This window comes from Pieris napi, chromosome 7 (assembly GCF_905475465.1).
Source record: "Pieris napi chromosome 7, ilPieNapi1.2, whole genome shotgun sequence".
NCBI classification, from domain to species: domain Eukaryota; kingdom Metazoa; phylum Arthropoda; class Insecta; order Lepidoptera; family Pieridae; genus Pieris; species Pieris napi.
Window position 1 is genome coordinate 4,557,832 of NC_062240.1, and position 23,491 is coordinate 4,581,322.

Below are 23,491 nucleotides of genomic sequence, written 5' to 3' on the forward strand. Positions count from 1 at the left end.
CCTATAAATGTTTAGTTGACCTATGCTTCAGCTGAAATAGAATTTCTACTGTTCATAATTTATTGAAGTCTTTTAATATCTTATATAGTACTGACTTTAGATCCAGACTTACTTAGAAGAATGTTGGGGTTCTAATAGAAAGCTCTTAAGGTCTGGGCTAGCAATTTGCGGAGTAGTTGAGGGTCGTATTACAAAGCGATTGAGTTAGATCGCCTTTCCGTAAGAGGCTGGTGCTGTGTACTTATCGATAGTTTTTTAAGTGTATTTTTCAAAGTGTATTTTCGAAGTGTATTTTTCAAAGTGTGTTCGAAAAGTTTAAAAAATATAAATACGTAAAATTCTTCGAGTTTAGTTGATTTTTAAAATCTTTATTTACGTAATTTATGCTTAAAATAAATAAGAAATATTAGACGTTTTTTTTAAGAATGTTTAACAAAAACTATTTGTTTGTTTCTTTACTTTAGCGAATCAATGTTTTTAATTATATTTTAATATTTGCAGAGAAATTAATATTTTTATTTTATATAGTTTAGTTTCTAATAATTTGATAACACGATGAATACAACTAACCTACCTGAAATTCAAGTCACTAAGCGAATGCAATTCTTTGAGAAATAAAGTATCTTTGAACCGAAAACTAAGCACAAATAAGACATAACCTTAAAAGTTGAGTCTATAAAATTTTACTTTGAGCAAAACAGGGATTTTATTCTAATTATACTACATAATTACTTATTCTAAATATACTAGCGACCCGCCCCGGCTTCGCACGGGTGCAATACTGATACTAAATACACCACAGAAAAACTGTGAACGTTGTATATAAAAACATAGCGGCCCGCTCCGGTTTCGCACTTGTATTAAATATATAGCCTGTCACTCACTGAAAAAATGATTAAAATCGATCCAGTAGTCTTGATTTGTTCGTTACTGCCCGTGGCCCGCACGCGTTAAATTTGGATATTTTGATTAATCTCGTAGGTAGTATTGTCTTTTATTGACATAACCTTTACACATTTAAAGAAAAAACTTTTCCTTTTAAAAAAAAATAAAAGACACCGTGAGCCATTTCTGCCAAAACCCTCCATCTTTTAGTCGATACCAACTTCGGGGAAATAAATACAGATAATGCAACTTTTTCTACAGCTGAGATACTTTTTTGACATCCAACAACTTTTGTCTTCAGTCACCGTGACGCACGCTGTAAAGCACGCAAAACGTCGGTTAAATTTAAAATTATGTTAAATAATTGTAAATTTATAAAATACATAACTTTAATCCGGTTAAAAAGTTTTTTCTTTTTATCTCGTAGGGTTCAGCCTGCGTTTGCAATGTAAGCGAAAAAAAATGTTATTATTTACGACATCACATTAGAAACCTCAAAAATACATACAAACCTTCCTCCTCTACCTCCTCTCCTCACCTATTAAAAAAACCGCATCAAAATCCGTTGCGTAGTTTTAAAGATTTAAGCATACATAGGGACAGAGAAAGCGACTTTGTTTTATACTAGTGATGAAGTGTCGATAATCAGCTTGCAAACATAAAACTATCACACATCACTAACGGACCGTTCTCTGGCACGTAATAATAGTTAAATGGTACATTTTTGTTGGAGCACGTATGAGGGGTCCTGAAAATTGATTCATTTTAGATTTATATGCTTACCTTTATAATAAAATTGGCGAAGTGTTAGTTGTGATGTTTTATAATGTAAAATGAATATATTATGCACATTTTTATTATATTTTTTTTATTGGACAATTCACACCAATTGACCTAGTCCCATGCTAACGCGGTGTCCTGCGTAAGCGACGAATACGACGCGACGCGACGCTGTGAACGCGACAAATCAACGGCATACCCTACTTACGGCCTATGTGACAGTCTGCGGCGAGACGCGACGTCACGCGGACTTGTTTTGAGGGCGACCAGACGCGACACTACGAACTATGAAATGGTTGATTCTGAAGCGTTGATCGCCGCAGTGCGTGAGCAAAGATTGTTGTGGGACAAAAAACATAAACATTATAGGAATCGTTTATTAGTAACACTCCACAATATTGTTTAAACATTTTAGAATCGTTTCTTAATTTTGGATATAAATGATGGAACTCGCCAAATGTGTTTCTTTGTAAAAATATTATACTTATTTGTTATTTTTCTATGCTTTTTACGATATTTTTTTAAAAGTCTATATTTTAAGTATGAACTTTCGAGCAAAATTGTACTGTACTTCTCCATGATTCGAGAAGTAATGAAAAAATTACGTAGGACATTTGTCGCGTGTAGCATCGCGTCGCATTACGTCGCGTCGTGTTGCGTCGCGTCGCGTCGTTTTCGTCGCTTACGCAGGACACCGCGTAAGCTGGTGAAGCTTGTGTTATGGGTACTAGGCAACGGATATACATACATATTATAGATAGATAGACATATAAATACATATTTAAACACCCAAGACCTAAGCACAACACCGAATGCTCATCACATCGATGTTTGTCTCAGCCGGGGATCGAACCCGGAATCCATGGATTCGCAGTCAGGGGTACTAACCACTAGACCAATGAGCCGTCAATACATCGGGAATTTAGAAATTTAAATTTTAAAACTTCATTAGTTAAGGTAATTTAAATGATTTTTTACTAATTATAATCCTTTCTATGTTTACAATATATCACCCAAAAATAATTAGCTTTATCACCAAATAATTTTAACGATAAAATATAATATTAACATCACAAAAGCGTAAATTACAATGATAATGACCTTTTGCTTTCTTCATGGAAGGCAATGCCCTGAATAGATGAAGGGAACGTTTTGTTAAAAGTAAATAGAAATACATTAACGGCTCGTCGTTTTTTGCATAGAGTCAATGACCTCTTGTTAACGTGTCCGGGTAGATTCTAAAATAAATCTATAGTAATATTTATTTATTTATTCTACATTAAAAAACTGCTGGATGCTTTGAAAAAATCTTTCACCATTAGAATCCTAATTTCTTGAAGAACATTGGAAAATATTGGATAAGGTAATCTAAGGGGTGTAAAAATACGAATAAAAATTTCTATGGCGCGTACGTTACGGTAACTATTGACAATAGAGCAAAGTAATGTACCTACAGTTTCAAGAAGACATGAAATCTACAAGAAAGTCCGCGATACTATGTGTCTTAACTGTTACCTATAAAATATCCAGCCATGCGATGCCGGGGCTGAAGAGAGATGATTATATGGTATGTCGAACGTATTATAGTTAAAGAAAATTTAAATTATAACTTGGCTTTGAAAACGTAAAGAGAATCTTATCTTGGTTCATATTTTTGGCGTGTTTTATTAAGAAAATCTGAGCGCTCGGGGTATAGGCGAAAAGCTGTTTACGCTACGCTAATATACTTAGTCTAAAGTCAACCTTCAAGACCTGATTCGGTACCGAAACATTAATTTGCGAAACCTCCGCACTTCGAGCTTAAACGTATAGCGCAGAAAAAATATTTATTTATTACCTTATTTTGTATTCTTACAGTGACTTAATAGTTTTACAAAGTGTATACTTTGCATTAGCAAATGATTAGCATGGTGATTAAGCGTGCGATTCTCAAGCCAAAGGTTGTGCGTTCGAACATTGGCTATGATCCAATGGGTCTTACTTTCTGTGTCCAAATCATGGTAAACGAAAAGATAAAAATTTGCAAATTGATTACATGTCTGAAAATAAGTCTAAATACTTAAAAAACTCATAAATGCTAGAACAGCTTAATTCAGCGGATGAATTTAATCATAATTTAATTGAAAAATCATTAACTGGTATAAATTTTCAAATAGAAAATATAGATAGTTCGAAGGTCTCTACATATTTTATACACACAGCAATCTTTACATATTTTATATACGTCGTGTAAAGAACGAGTTTTTTTAGACAGAAAATTTCGTACCAAAATTGTGTCATACATTTTACAAAGCGTTCGTGAAATGCGATTCCCAAGCGGCCAGAGACATGCTCACGACTGAACGATGATTTATTTATAAGCCTACGTTCACACACACTGTTTTAAAATCAATAATTCTATGCTATAAGTGTTGCATTTATATTTAATATCGTTTGCTAAGGATATTTTTATTGAATTCTACAATACACATCATTTTATGCTACTATCCATTATTCCTATCATGGATATTAGTATTGCCAGTAAATAAAATTAACCATTATAAGAGGAATAATTTGAAGTCATGCAGGCTTACTTAATAATTTATTCAAATGTCTTAATAAAACAATGTATACTACTATCTAGAAAATGCAGTTCTAGGCTTAAATAAATGTGACACAAACTGATATGATAGGTTTTGTTACTTGTATTATTATTGATATAATATCTATCTAATATTATATCAAATAGGTATCTTTTAATATACCTAGCAATTAGAACCGTTCGATAATCTAAACTTTGCCATTGTTATTAATAATGCAAGGAATAAAAATAAAAACGTTTTAGTTGGATTTTTATTAGATGTTGGTAGATACTAAAATTATTTATTGTACACACCAAAATGGCGACGGTAGTACCAATTTCAGCCGGCCAAGGAAAGTATGTAAGCACTGTAATAGTTTATACACCATTTATTTTGTGAACCATACGTCACCAATAACGAATTATAGGAAATCTTTAGTTATTAATACTAACGATAAATAATGTTATTTAGTTGTAATAGTATCGATGCGTTTATATGGATAGACGCTGTCTCATCTGCCCATATGAAAATAGATGCAAGCGTGGAATTAATTTTATAAAATGGTTGTCGTTATGAAGTAAACAAATCTATGGTCGAGATACATTTTACGTAAGTTTTGCGGACTAACAGGTCGTTAAAATTGTGCAATACGTTTGGCAAGGAGGCCACAATCAATAAATTTGAGGAAAGAGGCCGTCCACATTAATTATGAGGTATTAAAATTTACGAATACTTGAGCCGGGAATGATTTATATCTAACGGCAGTGTTGTAAAGATATTATGCAATAAAGCCGAGAAATCTCTGTCTTAGGGCGCCTCTTTGGGGAGTCGAAATTACGCGGCTGCTTTGGAAATATGTTTTAATTTATATTAAGAAAAAAAATTTAGCTTAACTATTTAAAATTACTGATACTAAGCCTAGTGTTTTGTTGACTACATTCTTAGACGAGATTAAGATAATATAAACTTTAATCCAAAGGAAATGTAAGTCTAAATTAGCCTCTAAGAAACTTGCCACCGAGCCACCGCTTGCAAATTCATAAAGCGCAAATTATCCCCCACATGCAGTACTGTTCTCATCTCTGGGCTCCCCGTACTAGCTCCTTCCTCTTGACCTTATTTAAGGAAAAGCGATTCGAATCGTCGACGACCTATCACTTTCCGACGCTTAATCCCTTGGCGTTGCGAGCCTGTTGGCAATGTCCGGTATCGCTTAAAATCAGATGAGTTACCAGTCCGTAAATAACCCTTCTAGCAGCTAATACCTAAATCCTGTCCACGATTTAGGTTTATGTTCTTAGCTTTAAAAATAACACTCTTTTTTCGTGTTTATATGTTTCTTTTGAAAGCGTGTTCAGAGCAACAACAAAAGCAAACAATAAAAACAAAAAATAGTGCGACCTACAGACTTATAAAAATTTAAGTCGGTTAGATGTAAAGAAAAATTATTTATGAAGTAAAATAGTAAAAATATATGACATACTAGGAATTTTCCTTAATCCTTAACGACTTTGAATACTGGAATATTTGTAAAATTTCTCCTTACATTTTCAATTTCATACAGCATATTAATTTAATCAACGTGCATACATTAATATAGCTAATTATACTCCGTAGAAGCATTTGCTTTACCGCGATATAGAAATTTTCTCTTTTCATCTTTAGAAATTTACCGAAGCGAAAGTTTTCTACTCATCTTGTTGCTTTTAGTGGATAACATAATATTAGAATGAGTTTTCCTTTTAAAAAGCGACCTAATTTTCGTTTTTCGACAAGAGTAAAAGAGCGTTGTTTATTCAAAAGTATTGGAATTGTTTGAAAGCTGTTACCATTTTTTAGAAAATTATGTTATATAAATCTCTTTACATTCCTTCGAGAAATTTGATGAAGAAACTTAAAATGTGTAAAAATCTTTTACTAAAATCTTCAAAGGCTTAAAGTTCACAACAATTACAAGACAGAATTGAAAGTTTTCTTGTTAATACCGACTAGGATGGGAGCAAGTTTTCAGTTCGTAAATCGAGGAGGTATAACAGCTTTTTAATTGTGATTGTTTGAAATATCAAAATCGTGGAAATAATGAGCAATAAAAACTTGTCTTATAAATTGATCTACATATTTAGGAATTTACTTCCATCATGTAGACGAATACATGACATTTGACATACCACGTAAATAATCCGTTATCCAATATACATAAACTAATATATATATATATATATATATATATATATATATTACCGATTCTCAGATTTACTGAATTTAATAATTTTATATATTAGATGTAATAGCTTCTTATTAAGACATCCCATAAAAACTAATTCTTAATTTGTTAGTTTTATCTTTGGTTTAATACGGCATTGGTTCCTCGTTCCATGACTTTCGAGTATTGTAATTCATTTCTTAATTTCAGACTAAAAATTTATCGTAATGATTAAATTTTTGTTAGCCAAACTAGAAAGGCATAAAACCATTCAGTATAAAGCAATAGACGCTAAAACATCTCAAGATTTTATGTAGTTTGAAATCACGTATCACGTAAACGCGTTTAAAACTATTCGTTTCGTTACGTACATTACTTTTATCAGAAAATCCAGTTATGTGATGACTAGCCGTACTAAAATCTGGTCATTGAAACCGTACTTATATAGAGATATCAGATACATTTTCACCCAATACCGTCGTTTGCAACGATTTGCACGCTCCACTCTCTTATCAAAAACGCTACCTACGAATATAAATACGAAATATACGAGTGAACGAAATTTTGATTCAAAAATAAATTAGTGTTGCTACAACCTTTTTAGGTCTGGACCTCAGATTTCTGTATCTGTTTCATGATCATTTCTTAATCTATTAGGCAAGTAGGTGAAAGTAGAACAGAACAGCCTCCTGTGCCTGACGTATGCCGTCGACTTTTTGGGTCTAAGGCAAGCCGTTTTCCTCATGATGTTTTCCTTCACCGTTCGAGCGAATGTTAAATGCGCACTTAGAAAGTAAGTCCATTGGTGCACAGACGAGGATCGAACCTACGACCTCAGGGATGAGAGTCGCACGCTGACGCCACTAGGCCAATACTGCTCTAAATTTTGATTGAAACCTGGTAAGTTCTTCTTCGTTATCATCCACTCTATTACTCACATCACTCCGACCACGACCAGTCTGGTGGTCGGCTTCAGGACCACATTGTTGTTTCGTCTCGGAATAGCTGTCTGTTTGTCTATCCTCCGCATCTTGACAGCACTGTTGCAGAGTGGTTTAATTAGATCGATCCAACGCGTTGGAGACCGGGCGACAACGCTCACTAAAGGACTTTAAATATATAAAGCAGAAGCTTTATATATTTTTTTACAAAAGTATGTTTTAATAAGGAGCTTTCTTAACTATTTTGGAATAGTTGGATTAATAACGCATTCCTTTTATTGGAGAAGGATTCAGAACACACCCAGAAAGATATAAAGAATTCAGTCTTAATCATGATTTTGGATTATTTTTAACGTGTCTGCAAGTTTATGTAGATTGTATGAGGCCAATACTTAAAATACATATCACACATTTAACTTGTAATTTTATTCTTATAATGAATAAAAACGTATTTTTTAAATTTTAAATTAAGAATACATTATTTTATTTATGTCTTTTCGCCTCGGCTGCTATAAAATTTTATTTTTCTAATAAAAGTAATTATACCTATAAAGCACACATTCCGATGTATTTGTTATAAGGCGTTTTGGGGTACGCAGTAAAACCAAGGACACCCCAATGCCAAGTTACCTAAGTTGCCGACGTGACAGGCATTTAGCATACGCAAACATTTTGTATGTGTATAAGGGTGTTACGATAACTATGCTATAATAATAAGCATATATTTTTATTAGGTACTAGCTGGCCTGGCGAACATCGTACCGCCTAACAGTCGATTCTTTATTTTTTTATACTTATTTTGGTATTCGGGACACCGGTGTAGCTAGTAAGATAAAAAAAAGAAAGTTGATAAGACAAAAAATACATTATGTCAAAAATTAAAAATTTACCTCCACTAACACTTGAACTTTATGATATGGTATTAAATTTCAAATTGACTTTTAGTATTATTACGAATATTTTGTATGGGAATATAGAAAAGTGTTGTTTTTAGACTGTTTCACTTAATTTTTTAAATTTTTCTCTCCGTAAGAACCATCCTCGTACATCAAGGAATATTATAAAGAAAGAATCAGACAAATCGGTCAAGCCGTTTTAATGTTATGTCGTGACAACGGATAACGGGTTTCATTTTTATATATATATAGATATATAAAGTTCCCAATAACCCCGACTCTTGTATAACCTTATTTACACACATTTTGTACAAATATTACTATTCATATTCTATATTCATAGGCGAGTGGAGACCCGTCGTCTCGCCTCAGCCACGCTCTAGTTGCAGTTAGTGACGCATTTCAAGCATATATTTAAAACGCCACATAAACTAAATAACAAACTTTACATAAAGAGTGTGGATATGAATTAATTTAATTTCTTAGAAGATTTATTATAATAAAATATATTTAACCATAAATACTTTCCTTGATATATTGTTAAAGATAAGCCTTTCTAAACATAATAAATTCAGCTCACAATCTCGCTTTGATACAATTGACGCGTAATCAACTGGATTCTCCATCATTTAATAACACAATACAGCCTTACTGCGGCTATGATTGGAATGCTCTGATATAGATACTTATTTCAGTGGGGTTTGATAAAAGAATTTTTACACTCTTGTTAATTTACATTGCAAATAATATATTAAATGGGTAAACAGCTTTATCGTATTAGTACTTCTTTCTACCATATGTGTAATGGTTGCTCCTTACAAACGTTGTGTAAAACAAAAAACTTGGCGATTAAAAAGAGTGGCGGAGAGTTTATTGCCAGTTCTTCTCTTACGTTCTACGCCCTTGATTTAAGAACTGGCAGTAAATGTAAAATTTGAAGCGTTTAATGTATTTTTTTTGACGTTCATAAGTGTACATTGTGTTACCTACATGAAAAAATGATATTGACTTTGACTTTTGACTTATGGTGTATATATCTGATTATCACCAGTTATGCGTAACCTACTTTTGCGCCCAGTTTCTGTAAATTAATAGCCGTAATTTATATGTGTTGTTTTGTTTTTAAAGCAAAACATTTGAACGCTAGTATTGTATTGAAAAACACTGACTTTGCAAATATATTTTGAATATTAAAACCGGCCGTTAGTTGATGAGTAAGAGCCAGTGCATGGACTTTTTAAATGCAACGAAATTATGTATAAAAACACATAGACGGTAAAATCTGTCTGTCCCTTCCACTATACAACGATAGTATAAGAGTTAAGTAGAAATCTATCCATTTAAATTATAACAAAAATTACTGCGGTTTAAAAAAAAGCTCCAATAGGACATATCAACATAAAAATATATTTTTTACATTCTAATGAATATAAACTCCTTTCGTTATTCGGTTCGTTAAGTCATCTCGCTCGGGTAGGCCCCCGACCAATACAATAGCTTCCATTAGATTTTTTCGTTATAATGATGGAAAAATATGTACGAATTTATTAAATGTTTTTGAAGGTTTCGTAAATGTGTTATAAACCTGAAATTGCTAAAATTTACCACTTCGTGCCCGTTTTAAAGTTATAAATAAAAAAGGTCTATATGAAATACATATTAATTGTATATAAGTGTTCGACTCGAAATAAGTGTTCGACTAGAAGAAATTTATTTACTTATTATGTTATGGTAGTATTTTGCAGTGTTTCAAAATTCCTTTCTTCATTTTTATATGAGTCGAGCTCCTTTCTCAGTGGTCTTCCCTGTTTTCTTTTACCCTTAGGTCTTTGTCATGTTGTGATGCGGTATGTCCAACACTTCCTTGTTGGAAAATGAGAAATCCGGACAGTCGTCGAAATCGGCAATACAAACACTTATCCTGAACAACATTAACATATTTTGATATTATTTTCTTGTTTCAGAGCCAGCTTTGGGACGAGTATGAACTAGAAGACGCAACATACGCGGAATGCAGCATCAACAATGCCAACCATAGTTTTCAAGTAAGAAAAAAATATTTATTAACACTTACTTTGCAAAGTCAAAGTAAAAAATCATTTAGGTATTCATGTAGGTAACACAATGTACACTTATGAACGTCAAAATATAAATATACATTAAATGCTTCTAATTTTACATTTACTGCCAGTTCTCAAATCAAGGGCGTAGAACGGAAGAGAAAAACTGGCAATAAACTCTCCGCCGCTCTTTTTAATCGCATATCTTATAGTAGTTTTGGACTTGGACTCTATGTGTTAAACTCATATATGATAGATAGATAGACTCATATGAGAGTGAGTTGGTGTGGCGTCGCAAGCAAATCCCTAAATCGTTAAAATTAGATGCACTAGGGATATTGGTTACGGTTACGAATAGCGACACAATCATTTAAATATGTGCCAGCTATGGAGTTATATGATATGAATTCTTATAATTCTCTAGCACGTTAAATATTAAGTAAGAAAATGGACTCTACGCGGGGCGTTATGTGACTGGTTGATACGGCAGATGGGAGTTCTCACTGCTATGAAATAATAATAGATACATATGCTGCGCTGTTGGCATAAGGAGATTATGTGAACGTGTTCCCTTTTCCGTAGATGGATCAAAAGCCGGTTATATTGTTCGAAATTAAACGTACAATAAATCTTCTGGACCTAATTGGCCATTTCTTTGCGTTAATAGCGTGACTCCTTATGGGACCTTGATGGAGATATCACGATGATTGCGTCTCGATTGTTTCACTGTGATTATGCGTTGAGACTCTTTGTTGTCTATACTCCGCGACTGTTACACAGTGACGAGTGGTACGAGGGTCTCACAGTTACTGCACTGCGCTGCGTGTTATCACAGCGAGCTCTACAGCACGCCTCCTATCCTACTAAGTGTTCTAGTTGCCTAGGATGCTTTGTATCATTTCATCATCACGTTTTCACGCGAATAGTGAAGGAAAGAGATAGGAATAGTAAGGTGGAAAGGAGGCCGGACATTCCAAATAGTCAATGAAGATGCAGCCATGACTAATAATGATTTTAATCATATGAACTAAAGTTATATCACTACACACTGATCTTCAGTCTTTTTTATATTCGCAAAACATGTTAACTGAAAATAAAGTTAAAGGTTGGACTTAACCTAACTTAACCCTTTCCTGCATTTTGGTACAAATATGATCCACACCGTTCTTTGATCAGTATTTCCTATTTGTGTAAATGAATCTTTGTTTTCTGCAAGTAGGATCATAAACAGTACCTATGCTTCCATACTAAATACTAACAACACCATCTCTGGGTGAATAGCTGCGCTAAAGATTAGTTGCAAGTTAGAAGGACATATTTCGACGGTGCCCCGCGTGAATGTGTTTTTCAAAATTAGTTTAAAAATAGTTATCATCGCAATTTCTATTAGTAAAAATACGTAACGTTGCTGAAATATTGCTAGTTATCTGGACAAGGTAAGGTTTTCTGTTTTTTTATGGTTTTACTCTGAGAAAATGTTATTTTTAAGTCTGGACTAAATCTGAGCCAACATGCAGAAATATTCCTTTTACTATTGGTTTATATTTGGTACATCATGCATTAACGTAATACTTGCGGACTGTGGTTTTTATTTCAATGTAAGGGAGTGGGTTCAATTCTCGCATGAAAAACATTTTTAATATATATATAATACATAATAAAAGAGATAGAAAATTTATTTTTAACATCAATAAATGATTTAGGCTGAATGCAATTTATGTTAACAACAACCCATTCGGATGGAATACTAAGAGACCCAGTTGAAATACGCCCCAATGATAGTTACCAGTGTGGATATGGAACAGTTTGTTGGTATGATGATGCCTTATGATGTCCACTATTCAGCTGCCTTCAACCAGAGACTACTGGAGTTCGGTATTAGGACACCCTAAAGTGAATTCGTTTATGTCCTGTAATCGCTTTGAAGAAATTAAACGTTTCTTACATATCAATGATAACTCAACCCAAATTCCCAAAGGTCAGGTTGGCTATGATCCTCTCCATAAACTCAGGCCATTTCTTGTCCAAGTTAGAGAACGACTATTGACTGTTCCGAAAGAGGAATATATGGCCGTCGACGAAAAGAAAATACGAACTAAAAGCAGGTCTACAATGAAGCAGTACCACCCAAAAAAGCCACATAAGTGGGGATACAAGAACTTTGTCTTGAGCGGCAGTTCTGATTTCAGTTACGACTTTGGACTATACACAGGTGCTCATGTTTCTGAAACGGTAGATGGCAATTTGCCGAACATCAGCACTTCAAGCAATGATGTCGTCCGGCTTGCAAGAATCATTTGACAATACATCACTGCCACTTTTCACTTTCTTTTAAGCTGCACTTCTTGGTTATTACAGGATCTAGATCAGATCACACAAATTTTATCACCGCATATTCTTATATTTTGAGATATGACGACAGTCATTGCTTGGCTTTTAAATAGACGCAGAAATTCTGAGACTGATGCATGGTTGCCCCTTAATTTCAAAGTAGCTGTGGCGGAAGCCCTCACTATGACCAATAAGCCCAGCACAGTCGCCCAACGCGGACGGCCATGCTCCAATCTTATCGAAAATACAATCCAAGAGAAGTCCAGAGGAGCTATTGCAATAGTGCCATACCAGGATGTTCGTCTTGACCAGCTGGACCACTTGCCTGTCAGGCAGCGCTGCAAAGTGCCTGACTGCAATGGTAGATCCCACGTGCTATGCGGGAAATGTCAAGTCAACTTATGCTTGAATGAGAAGAGGAATTGTTTCCTGCTGTTTCATACTACTTAATACTTTTTTTTTGCAATTTCTGCTCATTGTGCCACATTTAAACCAAAGTGGAAAAACCTGTTTTTCTTACGTATTTTTTACTAAATTGTAATTTGATAAAATACGTGTCTTTTTATTTATTTTTTTACGTAACATATATTTTTTTGGCTTGAAAACAAAAAATCATGCAGTAAAGGGTTAATAAGAGAGGTCAGGTAGAAACATTTTCGTAAAGTAAAAGGGGCACTTTTTATTTCTCCTATGCATATTAAAATACATTAGCAAATTGTTTCTCAAATACAAAAGAGAATTTATATCTTTATACACTAACTGCGTGGTAGTATCTACGAGTATTAAAGATTAGAAATTGACCAAATTTGACTGACGTTATTTTACTCAACGTGTAAAGGACCAGCCCTGCGATTCTGTAACTCACTTTTCGAACTCACACAGCGGTAAATAGATAAACAATAAACTACAAGCTCCCACCTTTTCAGAATGCCAAATCATAATGGACTGCTTCACGACTGATTTGAGAGCGACCGCCGATGCGAAAACCGCTGTGTGAGTTCGAAAAGTGAGTTACAGAATCGCAGGGCTGTATTAAGAGTACTTGAATATGCGTGTTGAATAATTAAATTTATAAGGACTAAGTGATTTAGATATATGGCACGGAGGTAATTTATTAAATTAAGCTGCTGACCCAATAACCGGTGTGACAGGGCAGGTTCATTTGGGTCACCCTACGTCACTCAGTGTCATCCTAAGTAACACTCAGGGTAACGAAATCATGCCCACGTATGTTTAAAGTCCTTTGTGCTGCATGAAAAGGACTCATTTGATTAAATGTTTAGATTTCGCGCTGCAAAAAGTCAACCATGAGATTGTCATATTCTAATATATGAAATTCTCGTGTCACAATGTTCGTTCCCATACTCCTTTGAAACGGCTCGACCGATTCTTATGAATTTTTTTATGCATATTCAGTAAGTCTGAGAATCGGACAACACCTATTTTTCATCCCCCTAAATGTTAAGGGTGGGTCCACCCCTAAATTATTATTTTTTTAATTTTTAGATAAACATTTTTTTTATGACAAACATTAAAAAATACATACAACCCTAAATTTTCAACCCCTCTACGATCAACCCGATTTTTTTATTATAGTAGATAGTTTTTTATATTGAACTAAAAAAATGTTTCCTTAAAATAATATACATGACAAAACAACGTTTGCCGGGTCAGCTAGTAAATAAAATTCTTGAATATATAATTCCTAAAATGTAGCATTTCGTTACATTATAAGAAAAACACTTACCCTATGAAAAAAACCCCATTGTGTAAAACGTTGTCAAGTTTTTAATAACTTCTCCAAAATACAACGAAATAATATCCAGGTCCTTCATAACCACATGAAAAAGCAAAACACTCACTTAAATTGAAATGTCAGATTGTGTTTGAGACTTCTTAAACAGTCTGAACAGATCACAAAGCGAAGTTGTTGGCTAAAGAAATCAAATGTTTAGCTTGAATCAGCTCCAGTTGGAATAATATTATTTTCAGCTGAGTGGACTGCCTGGAAAGTTTACTTGACTACTCACTTTACTTGCTATTCCAATAAAGGAATTCTTGAAGATAGAGTTTATAGAAAATCTAGAGCGCAATTCTAAAACACTATTAAGACTTCAGGGACTGTATAACTTCCTTCAACGCGAAATTTATTGCACCACTTTAAGTTAATTAACTATAAAAGTATTGGATTTTGATTGATTGAGTTTCTTAAGTTCAAAAGTCAATAATATATTCATGTAGGTAACACAATGTACACTTATGAACGTCAAAAAAGAAATATACATTAAATGCTTCTAATTTTACATTTACTGCCAGTTCTCAAATCAAGGACGTAGAACGGAAGAGAAGAACTGGCAATAAACTCTCCGCCACTCTTTTTAATCGCCAAATTTTTTGTTTTACACAACTTTGTAAGGAGCTGCAACCATTTTGCAACCTGGTTTAAGTAAACTCTTGGCTGAGTGGCTTGCGTGCGACCCTCATCACTGAAGTCTTACAGTGCAGCCGTTATTGGAAGGCACGATTCCTATGATGAAGGCATCTAGCGGAAACCGTCATGTCTCAACAAAAATTTATGACACGTGTCAGGTTGATCCTACTTGTCTATGAAATAAAAATTATCAAAGAAACGGATGTAATGTGTGGCAAAGCCCATATAGTGTTATAGTGCCACTGGATTATTCTGGCTATTTTTCGATGAAGGCTATATTAAATTGCGCAACGACGAGTAGATTTCGCCCTCAAGTTGCTCAAGATGTTTATAAAAAGTGTTCTATTTTTGAAAACAAAAGCTTTGAAACATTGTATGCGAACGCTCGGAGCCAATTCGGAACGACTACTTTCATAGACAGTTTGTGACCCAGAACCCATTAGCGGGCGTGTTCATTAATCTATGACAGGGGTAAGTGTAACCTAGATTGCAGTAGGGGATAGCTATTTCTTTTAACCATCGACCGCAATACGTCTAGTTTAGATCTATACAAGACAGATAGGGTCGCTAATGATACTCTTTTGTAACGTCTTCACTATATAAATTCTTCTCCAAGAACTCGATTTCTTTGTACCTATGGGTTCTATGGGACGGCAAAGGCCAAGGTTATTTGCGATACCTAGGGTCAGAACTAGTCTGTTGCACAGATCCCAGTTAACAAATACGTTGCGCCTACTAAATGCTGTCAGACACTATCGACATATTTATATGTTCGCAGACTGAGTTCACAGTAGCAATATTGTATATTTTATATTATATACTTTAATTTATATTTTTTCGACATTATCGTATTGGCTTGGATGTATTGTAGACTGTATTTATTTCTGTAAATAAATAAAAATTAATATTTCAAGACAGCAACAATTTAAATCAATATTTGATTTAAATTACTTTTGGTCTAAATAGCATATTAAGCCATGATATTTTTCATTCTACTTAAATAACGATTTGTTTCTTAAATTTGAGACAAAAGCGACCTGTATCTTTCAATTCACAAAATGTCCAATTTAATCTCATATCAAAATCGATAAGTGATTAAATCTCTTGCTTGAGTAATTGTTATAAAGCCAGTCATAATTAATCTCGCTTTTCGAATACGTTGATCGATTGTATTTGTATTGCCTATTTTCTCGGTATTTACGACGCTGTTACCACGCAGGCTGAACGTATATACTTCCACTATGATGTATTAGAAACGAATTCAGTTCAGTATTATTGGAATTCGCTATTCACTTTTTAACCTTAAACAATGATCACGGATCGAAAAAATTATGCGAATAGGCATAGATCTATTTTTTATAGGACACGACGCAAACGAGTAGGCGGGTAAATAAAGTGATAACCGCCCACTTTCAACGCCAGGTGCTAGCGGGTGTGTTGCCGACCTTTCAGGGAATGATACGCTCTTTTCTTAGGCCCCTTAGACGTATCGGTTTGCACGGCAGAAAGTGCCCTAAAATGCGATGTGTTGTGAAACGCCAAGCGTCGAGATGGAGAGGATGGAATTTTGGAGTTGACTTCGCTAATAAAATATGCATAAATATCTCGAATATGAACAATATATTGGCTCCTTATTTTAGAATTTCCCTTAATATGTCTGGTTTAAACCATAATTCATAACAATTGTATAAATGTTTATATTAAGTTGGAAAGAAAAGTAGTTATTCAAGGCATCCCTGTATTTCATAAACAACACAGATCATCTAGAATGACCAGTGAAACAGACTCGAAATATCTTTTACCATACTGCTACCGAAAGTAAAAGGTTTTCATATTGCAAATTTATTCAAGAATATACCTGCAGTTTTGCATTAATTAAATTTATTCACTTTACGATTACAAAAGGTAAAGCCTACACGAGGTAAGCCGTATAATGGAAAGTGGAATACGCTTTCAAGCACTCCCGTGTGCTGAATGAATCTAAGTCAGCGCTTCAGGGTTGTCGGTGGCTTTAAAATTTGATTACTGTGAAATTGCTAAAGGTCCTAGTGTATGCACATTTTCGTGTATTATCATTTTATAGCTATGGTTAACAGTAAAAGCTTATGGTATCCGAAGAAATTGTTTAGTTTGATATTTGTTACGGTAATCACGAATGAGCAGTGTTGGCCTAGTGGCTTCAGCGTGCGGATCTCATCCTTGAGGTCGTAGTTTGAACCTGGCTGTGCACCAATAGACTTTCTTTCTATGCGCATTTAACATTTGCTGGAACGGTGAAGGAAAACATCGTGAGGAAACCGGCTTGCCTTAGAACGAAAAAGTCGATGGCGTGTATCAGGGCTGATCACCTACTTGCCTATTACAAATGAAACCGATACAGAAATCTGAGGCCCAGACCTAAAAAGGTTAAAACGCCACTGATTTGTTTAATTTTTAAAGACGTAGCACCATTACAATAGTGTCATAATAAATTTACTTTAATGTACATAAAGTGTTATATAGTTGTTATAAATGTACTGTCGTAGTGTATACTATTTACATAACATTAATAATATAAGTAAATTTGTTGTACATTTGTTCGACGTCCGAACAGAACTACATATGTCTAATGTTTCCACCACACAGTTAACAACTTTTTAAGCTATGTACATTTATAATAAATAAACGCAGTCAGCGAGTGACCTAAAAAGCACTCAACAATTCATTAAAAAAGTTTTATTTAATGTGTGGTGTTCGCCTAGTGTTACATTATTATAATTATGCAATAACATATTAGTATTCATTTAGTTATTCATATGGTTTTTTATTTAGGTACTCAACTTTTCGTTTGCAATTATTTGATCAGCCAAAATGGAGAAAGTACTACGTTAATTTTACGTATCGAAGTGCAATATTTTTATAATTTTACGGCGCAATGGATACAGTTTCTTACATTTCCTTATAAACTAAAAACTTTGCGCCCTCTTTGATTTTAATAAAATTTCATTAATAAATCCATCACAAATATCCATTTTAGTTTACACACTTGATTTTAATAAATACATTAATAAACTTAATTATATTTTGGCAACCCTATTAAGCTCTCTCCATTATGGGCCTGGAACATGTAAGCCGCGCCTATTTAATAATGTCTGAATCGAATGAAATAAATGACTTCGTAGAAAACCATGAAAGGACATTCAAATAATCGGTACTTAATAATTTCGACATTAATCAAGTTGAATAAATTCATTTTTCGAACTCCCACAGGTCTATTTTTCTTCTTTTCACGACAGAATATTAACATAATTTGATTGGAATTGAAAAAAAAATACAGTCTATGACAAAATTGAAAGGCGAAGTAATTTTAATTATTGAATAGTAAATATATAAGATAGATATTCTAAGGCGTGTGTTATCAAATCATTTATAATAAGTCGATTGATTTCAATGATTCAGTATCGCTGATTTTTCAGGCTGTCAAAGTTTTATTGATTTTTTTTTGTTATTTGTTAAATGTTAACAGATTTATTTACAAGACACAAATATACAGTATTTACAATATTCTTCACCTACATGGTATAGTATTTAGTAATAATCAAAATATATAATAAATAGAAAATAGAAAATTAAAACAAATTTAAAAGTTTGGTCCCTGTGGCAGTGTTTAATGCCGGCAGCTTAATACACTATATTTCATTAATTTATAATGATAGCTAGGGCTGTATCTATAGTGGACTCACAGTCAGGCTACGGCCGTTGCTCCACTACTCATTAAAAATAAGTCTCAAAACGGCCATTTTGTGTAGGACGTGTGTCCCCGAAAGCAATAATAATAACTAAAATAATTACTAGCGGACCCGACAGACGTTGTCCTGCATGATATTTCAAGCGATTAGGATATTAAACAAAGTATGAAAATACCGACTGCAGCGCCATCTGCCGAGCTAATTTGTGAATCTAAACCATCCAGGGCTCCACCCAAACGCATACAAAAAAAATATTCAAAACGGTCCAGCCGTTTAAGAGAAGTTCAGTGATAAACACACGTACAGTAGAATTATATATATATATAAGCTATCCTATCTTTAAAGTTAAATCAAACTGCACACGGTGTGCAAATTTGATCGAAATCGGTTAAGTAGTTTTTATATATAATCTATATATATAAAAATGAAACCCGTTTTCCGTTGTCACGACATCACATGAAAACGGCTCGACCGATTTGTCTGATTTTTTTTTTTTTGTTGTGTTTGTAATTTTCAGGAGAAGGTTCTTATAAAATAAAAAAATAAAAAAATTGCGCGGAAAATTAGAAAATTCAAGAATACTTAACCACCATACAATTCGAACTTTTTGGTGTAACCTTATGGCGTTTGACATAACACAACATTGACAGAATGCGTGCTGTAAATATCGTCAGAGGATGTAAGAAAAATGAATATCGTTCAAATTAAATGCTTTGATCGGAGTTATTATATTGATAATATAATAATATGCGAGCCAGAAAAACAAACAAAGAATGTTGTATAACATAAAGCATTAGAATAATAAACACTTTGTTTCTGAAATATTTTTTAATTCATTATACCAATTTGAAATCAATATTCATAGTTAAGACAGGACAACGTCTGTCGGGTCCGCTAGTAATTTATATATATTAAGATAATAGAATCATTAAAAGGTTTTTTTTTTTAATTCAAAAATGCACCTTTTACATTTAAGACGGTATTATAATTATCTAGAGATCAAAGTAACAGTATATTTTAGGGATCAAACTCTAGTGTCTGGAGCGATACTGGAGTGCTATTCCTCTATGTTCCTACATTGGGCTAAAATAATTCTGTGGTACGTATAAAGTACTAAGTCTATCTAATTCTACAGCTAAAGCCCGGTTTTTCAGAAGCACTTTTAATACCACATAATCCGTGTTCAATCCACCGCTAAACCGGATATTAAGCAAACGGATATCGAGCCGGATCGTTTGATGAAAGAAATTGATCGATGGATTACGTTTATTCCTCTATTTCTGTAGTTTCTGACGTTATTTCAGCTTCTCCGATGAGGTATCGTCAAACAAAGAACACACATTATTACTTTTGATTTATTTGTATTTTGTTATAGGCAAGTAACACACGTTGTACGTTTTTAGATCTAAGCTCATGCTTTCTCCTTTTTCTTTACCCATATTAAGCCATTAATTCGCTTGCTTAATCATAAAGCTCCAACCACTCTAAACTATATTTAGTTTGGCTAAGTGATATCTAGCATGCGGTGCTTGAACTTATAATATTAACGACTTGTGTATAAACATAAATGAAACGTGTAGAATGTAATTCGTCATAAGAGAGCTACGCTTCATATCAAATAAAATAAAATAAAAAGGTTGTATGGAGTGTACCCATTTTACCCAACTTTGTTTGTCTTGGGTATGGTAGGATACAACAAGTTAGAGGTAAGGAGGGACCTTACTATCTCATTCTATTTTTTTAAGGTCCTTAGAGGTAAAATATATAATGCGGAAATGTTGGAGAGACTGGGGTTGCGTGAGTCAAATAACCACACTCGGCGTTGTAAGCGGTCGCAATTGCTGGCAGTGCCTCGGGCGCGTACGAACTTACTCAGAGAAGCACTATTTACGCGTGTTTTGCGCACCCTAAAACACTATTGCTTGTGAGACGGATATATTTAGCTGCACACTGGCTGAATTCACAAGAATTGCGTTATTTATAATTAGTTACAAAATGGTTTAGGTTTTAAGTTTTTACTTGTTATGTTTATATTATGTTTTCTATTGTAATAGTATTAAGTTACTGTAAAAATAGGAAATAAGGAATATAAATAAATACTAGTATATTACAGATGTAAACACCAAATTAAACTATTTAAAATAGCTCAACGAAACTTCACATACCAATGCATTTTCATAATCGTTGCAAGCGTCAGCAATCGTCAAAATGAGCACGTTTATTTACAAACACTGTTTAGTTACTCACAAATACAAGTTACATAGTAACAAGTCGTTTATTAGCTGTGTAGACTATAGAAATTATGAATCGAATTTTAAAAACCCGTCACTATATAAGACACAGAAAATGTCGGTGCTTTAGTTAAGACAGTAAATAAGAAAATGTTTATATGATTACAAGAAGAAAACTATTTATTTACTCACTGGTGATGTCAACTCTAATCAGTATCAGTATTAGCGGCTACGAGTGTTAGTAAGAAACGCATACTTCACTGATTTTTACTGATATCAGTGTAGTATCTGATACGGATACTACACTGATATCAGTGAAAATCAGTGTAGTATCAGTATCAGTATAGTAGATATAGTATATAAGGGTATATGTTGCATCTTGCCAAAGAAAATAGAGATTAAATACATGAAACCGTGTTACACAAAACAAAAACCATAACCTATCTAGGTATATACTCGTAGATACCATGCACAGTTCCACGAACGTAAATATATAGGTTTACATATTTAATTGTATCGTAGGTTTTGACGAAGTCATTTAATTTGCTAAAGAAAATAAATTATATGTGCAATAAAGTAATCGTATATGATACTAATATCCAATGAAGAGCCTCTATACCTCTGATTCGTAGAAAACTCTTTCATTACAGTGTTTAATTAAGTACTTTATTGTCTCTCCGGTAAACATATAACACTGAAGTCTCAAATATATACATTCTTCCGGATGTGGAGGCTCCAAGAATCGCTTTCGTATGCCGCACCAAATCATGTAAGCATTTTTATCGATTCGGTAGTTTCATAACTTTCATATCTTTACGTTTATTTATATATTTATCTTTATTCATATAATTTTTTGAGAAATAATTTAGAGCCGAAATAGTCATCTAAACATTCTGGCTACGCAGTTAATGTAATGAAATAGATTCCCTATTTGGATTAAAAAGAACGCCCTTAGAGTTTTTGTATAAATAAGATATACATTTGGGCGCTATTACTAGATTCTACGCCACTCAAGGCAACCATTTAACTTCATAACCAGTTATTAAATGTATTTTCGTGAAAGTATTAAAAGATAAAAATTTAGTAATCGTATTAATAATTCATAATAGATAAATTAAACAGAAATAAAGGCATGAATATTACGCAAAGTAGTCTAAATGAATGCAACGTAAAATAGCCTGCCATATCATGGCTTTAGTACAATATAAATGCTTTGACACGCGTCGCTTGCAGCGGTCACGTGCAGTTTTCCAGCAAATATACCAGCTTATTTCTGGAAACGAACGTACCTAAAAGTATTTTATTACGTATTTAAAAGGCTGTAATTTTGTCTGTTTTAATAGAATATATCATGCTTTAAGAAACTTTGAAAAGTAGGTTTGTTAAGAATGTTGACTTAGAAAAAAAATGTGTGCGTGTACTAGGTGTACACACGTAAGAAGTGAAACTTCTTTGTGACTTTGTTAGATAAAGTTTAACAAAAGGCTTTTATTATCATAGACATGAATACAAATACAATTATTTAATTTTAACTTACTATTTGAACGTACTAAGATTATTACCGAATTAATTGTAATAGAATTATTGGTATTAATTCGGTAATAATAATTAAAAATTAATAATTTTTGTTACTAATGGCTTCGAATCTCTTCGGATCAACCGTGGTAGGGACAAGAAAAATATGGCGCGAAACCTGCTACAAAATTTCTCCCATACGTCGATAAAGAAGTTTCACTTCAAAAGATGGCGCGTAACGGAAAAATGTGACGCGTAACGAAAAAATGTTACACTACATTTTTTTCCAACCCCGATAAAGAAGTTTCACTTCAAAAACAAGTTTAATTTGTAAAAATATATATTAAAGAAATGCGGTTAAAATATTCTGTTAAATTAATAAAAAGATCAAATAATAATTAACGAACTGAAATTTTACTCAATCATAAAATGAATATAATAAAATTATAACTAAACCCCCGCTCTAAACACCGACGGTACTTCGCTTCATGTCCCAACCATTTGTCATTGCATAAATATCCTGGCGTTTTCGCTGTTAAAATATATAGCGCCTAAACCTCACTGCGCGGTCGTAATTTTGAACCCCAGGTATTTATTTTTCATACTACGTAAGGTATGTAAATTTCAATCAGCTTTCATAGCGTAGTTATGTCAGAATGGTGCTTTACTTGCAAATAGCTATTGCTTACGCCACAATAATTGTTCAACAAATATTGATTTGACTCTCCAGTGTATGAATCTGGTTTCTAGTAGGGTTGTTAGACACTTGAATAATGCCAGGATTCAATATTATATATACGTAAATAAAGAAATAAAGAGCAATTTCATTATTCGTAAAACTAGCCGCTAAAATTACCAAGGTCTTACCGTCAAAACAAAAGTGACGCAGTAATTACTACTACAAGGTGTATAAGAAACACAAAGTATTA

The 23,491-nt window shown here is 33.5% G+C and overlaps 1 protein-coding gene across 4 annotated transcripts in view; it reads left to right on the plus strand.

Annotated features, from left to right (window-relative positions):
• Window positions 1-23,491, plus strand: part of LOC125051406 (diacylglycerol kinase eta) — a 105,479-nt gene that overhangs the window by 53,854 nt on the left and 28,134 nt on the right. For all 4 annotated transcript variants that reach the window (XM_047651694.1, XM_047651695.1, XM_047651696.1 and 1 more), the window contains one exon: window positions 10,231-10,311. In XM_047651694.1, the coding sequence (XP_047507650.1) occupies window positions 10,231-10,311 (81 nt within the window). The remainder of the gene's footprint in view (window positions 1-10,230; window positions 10,312-23,491) is intronic.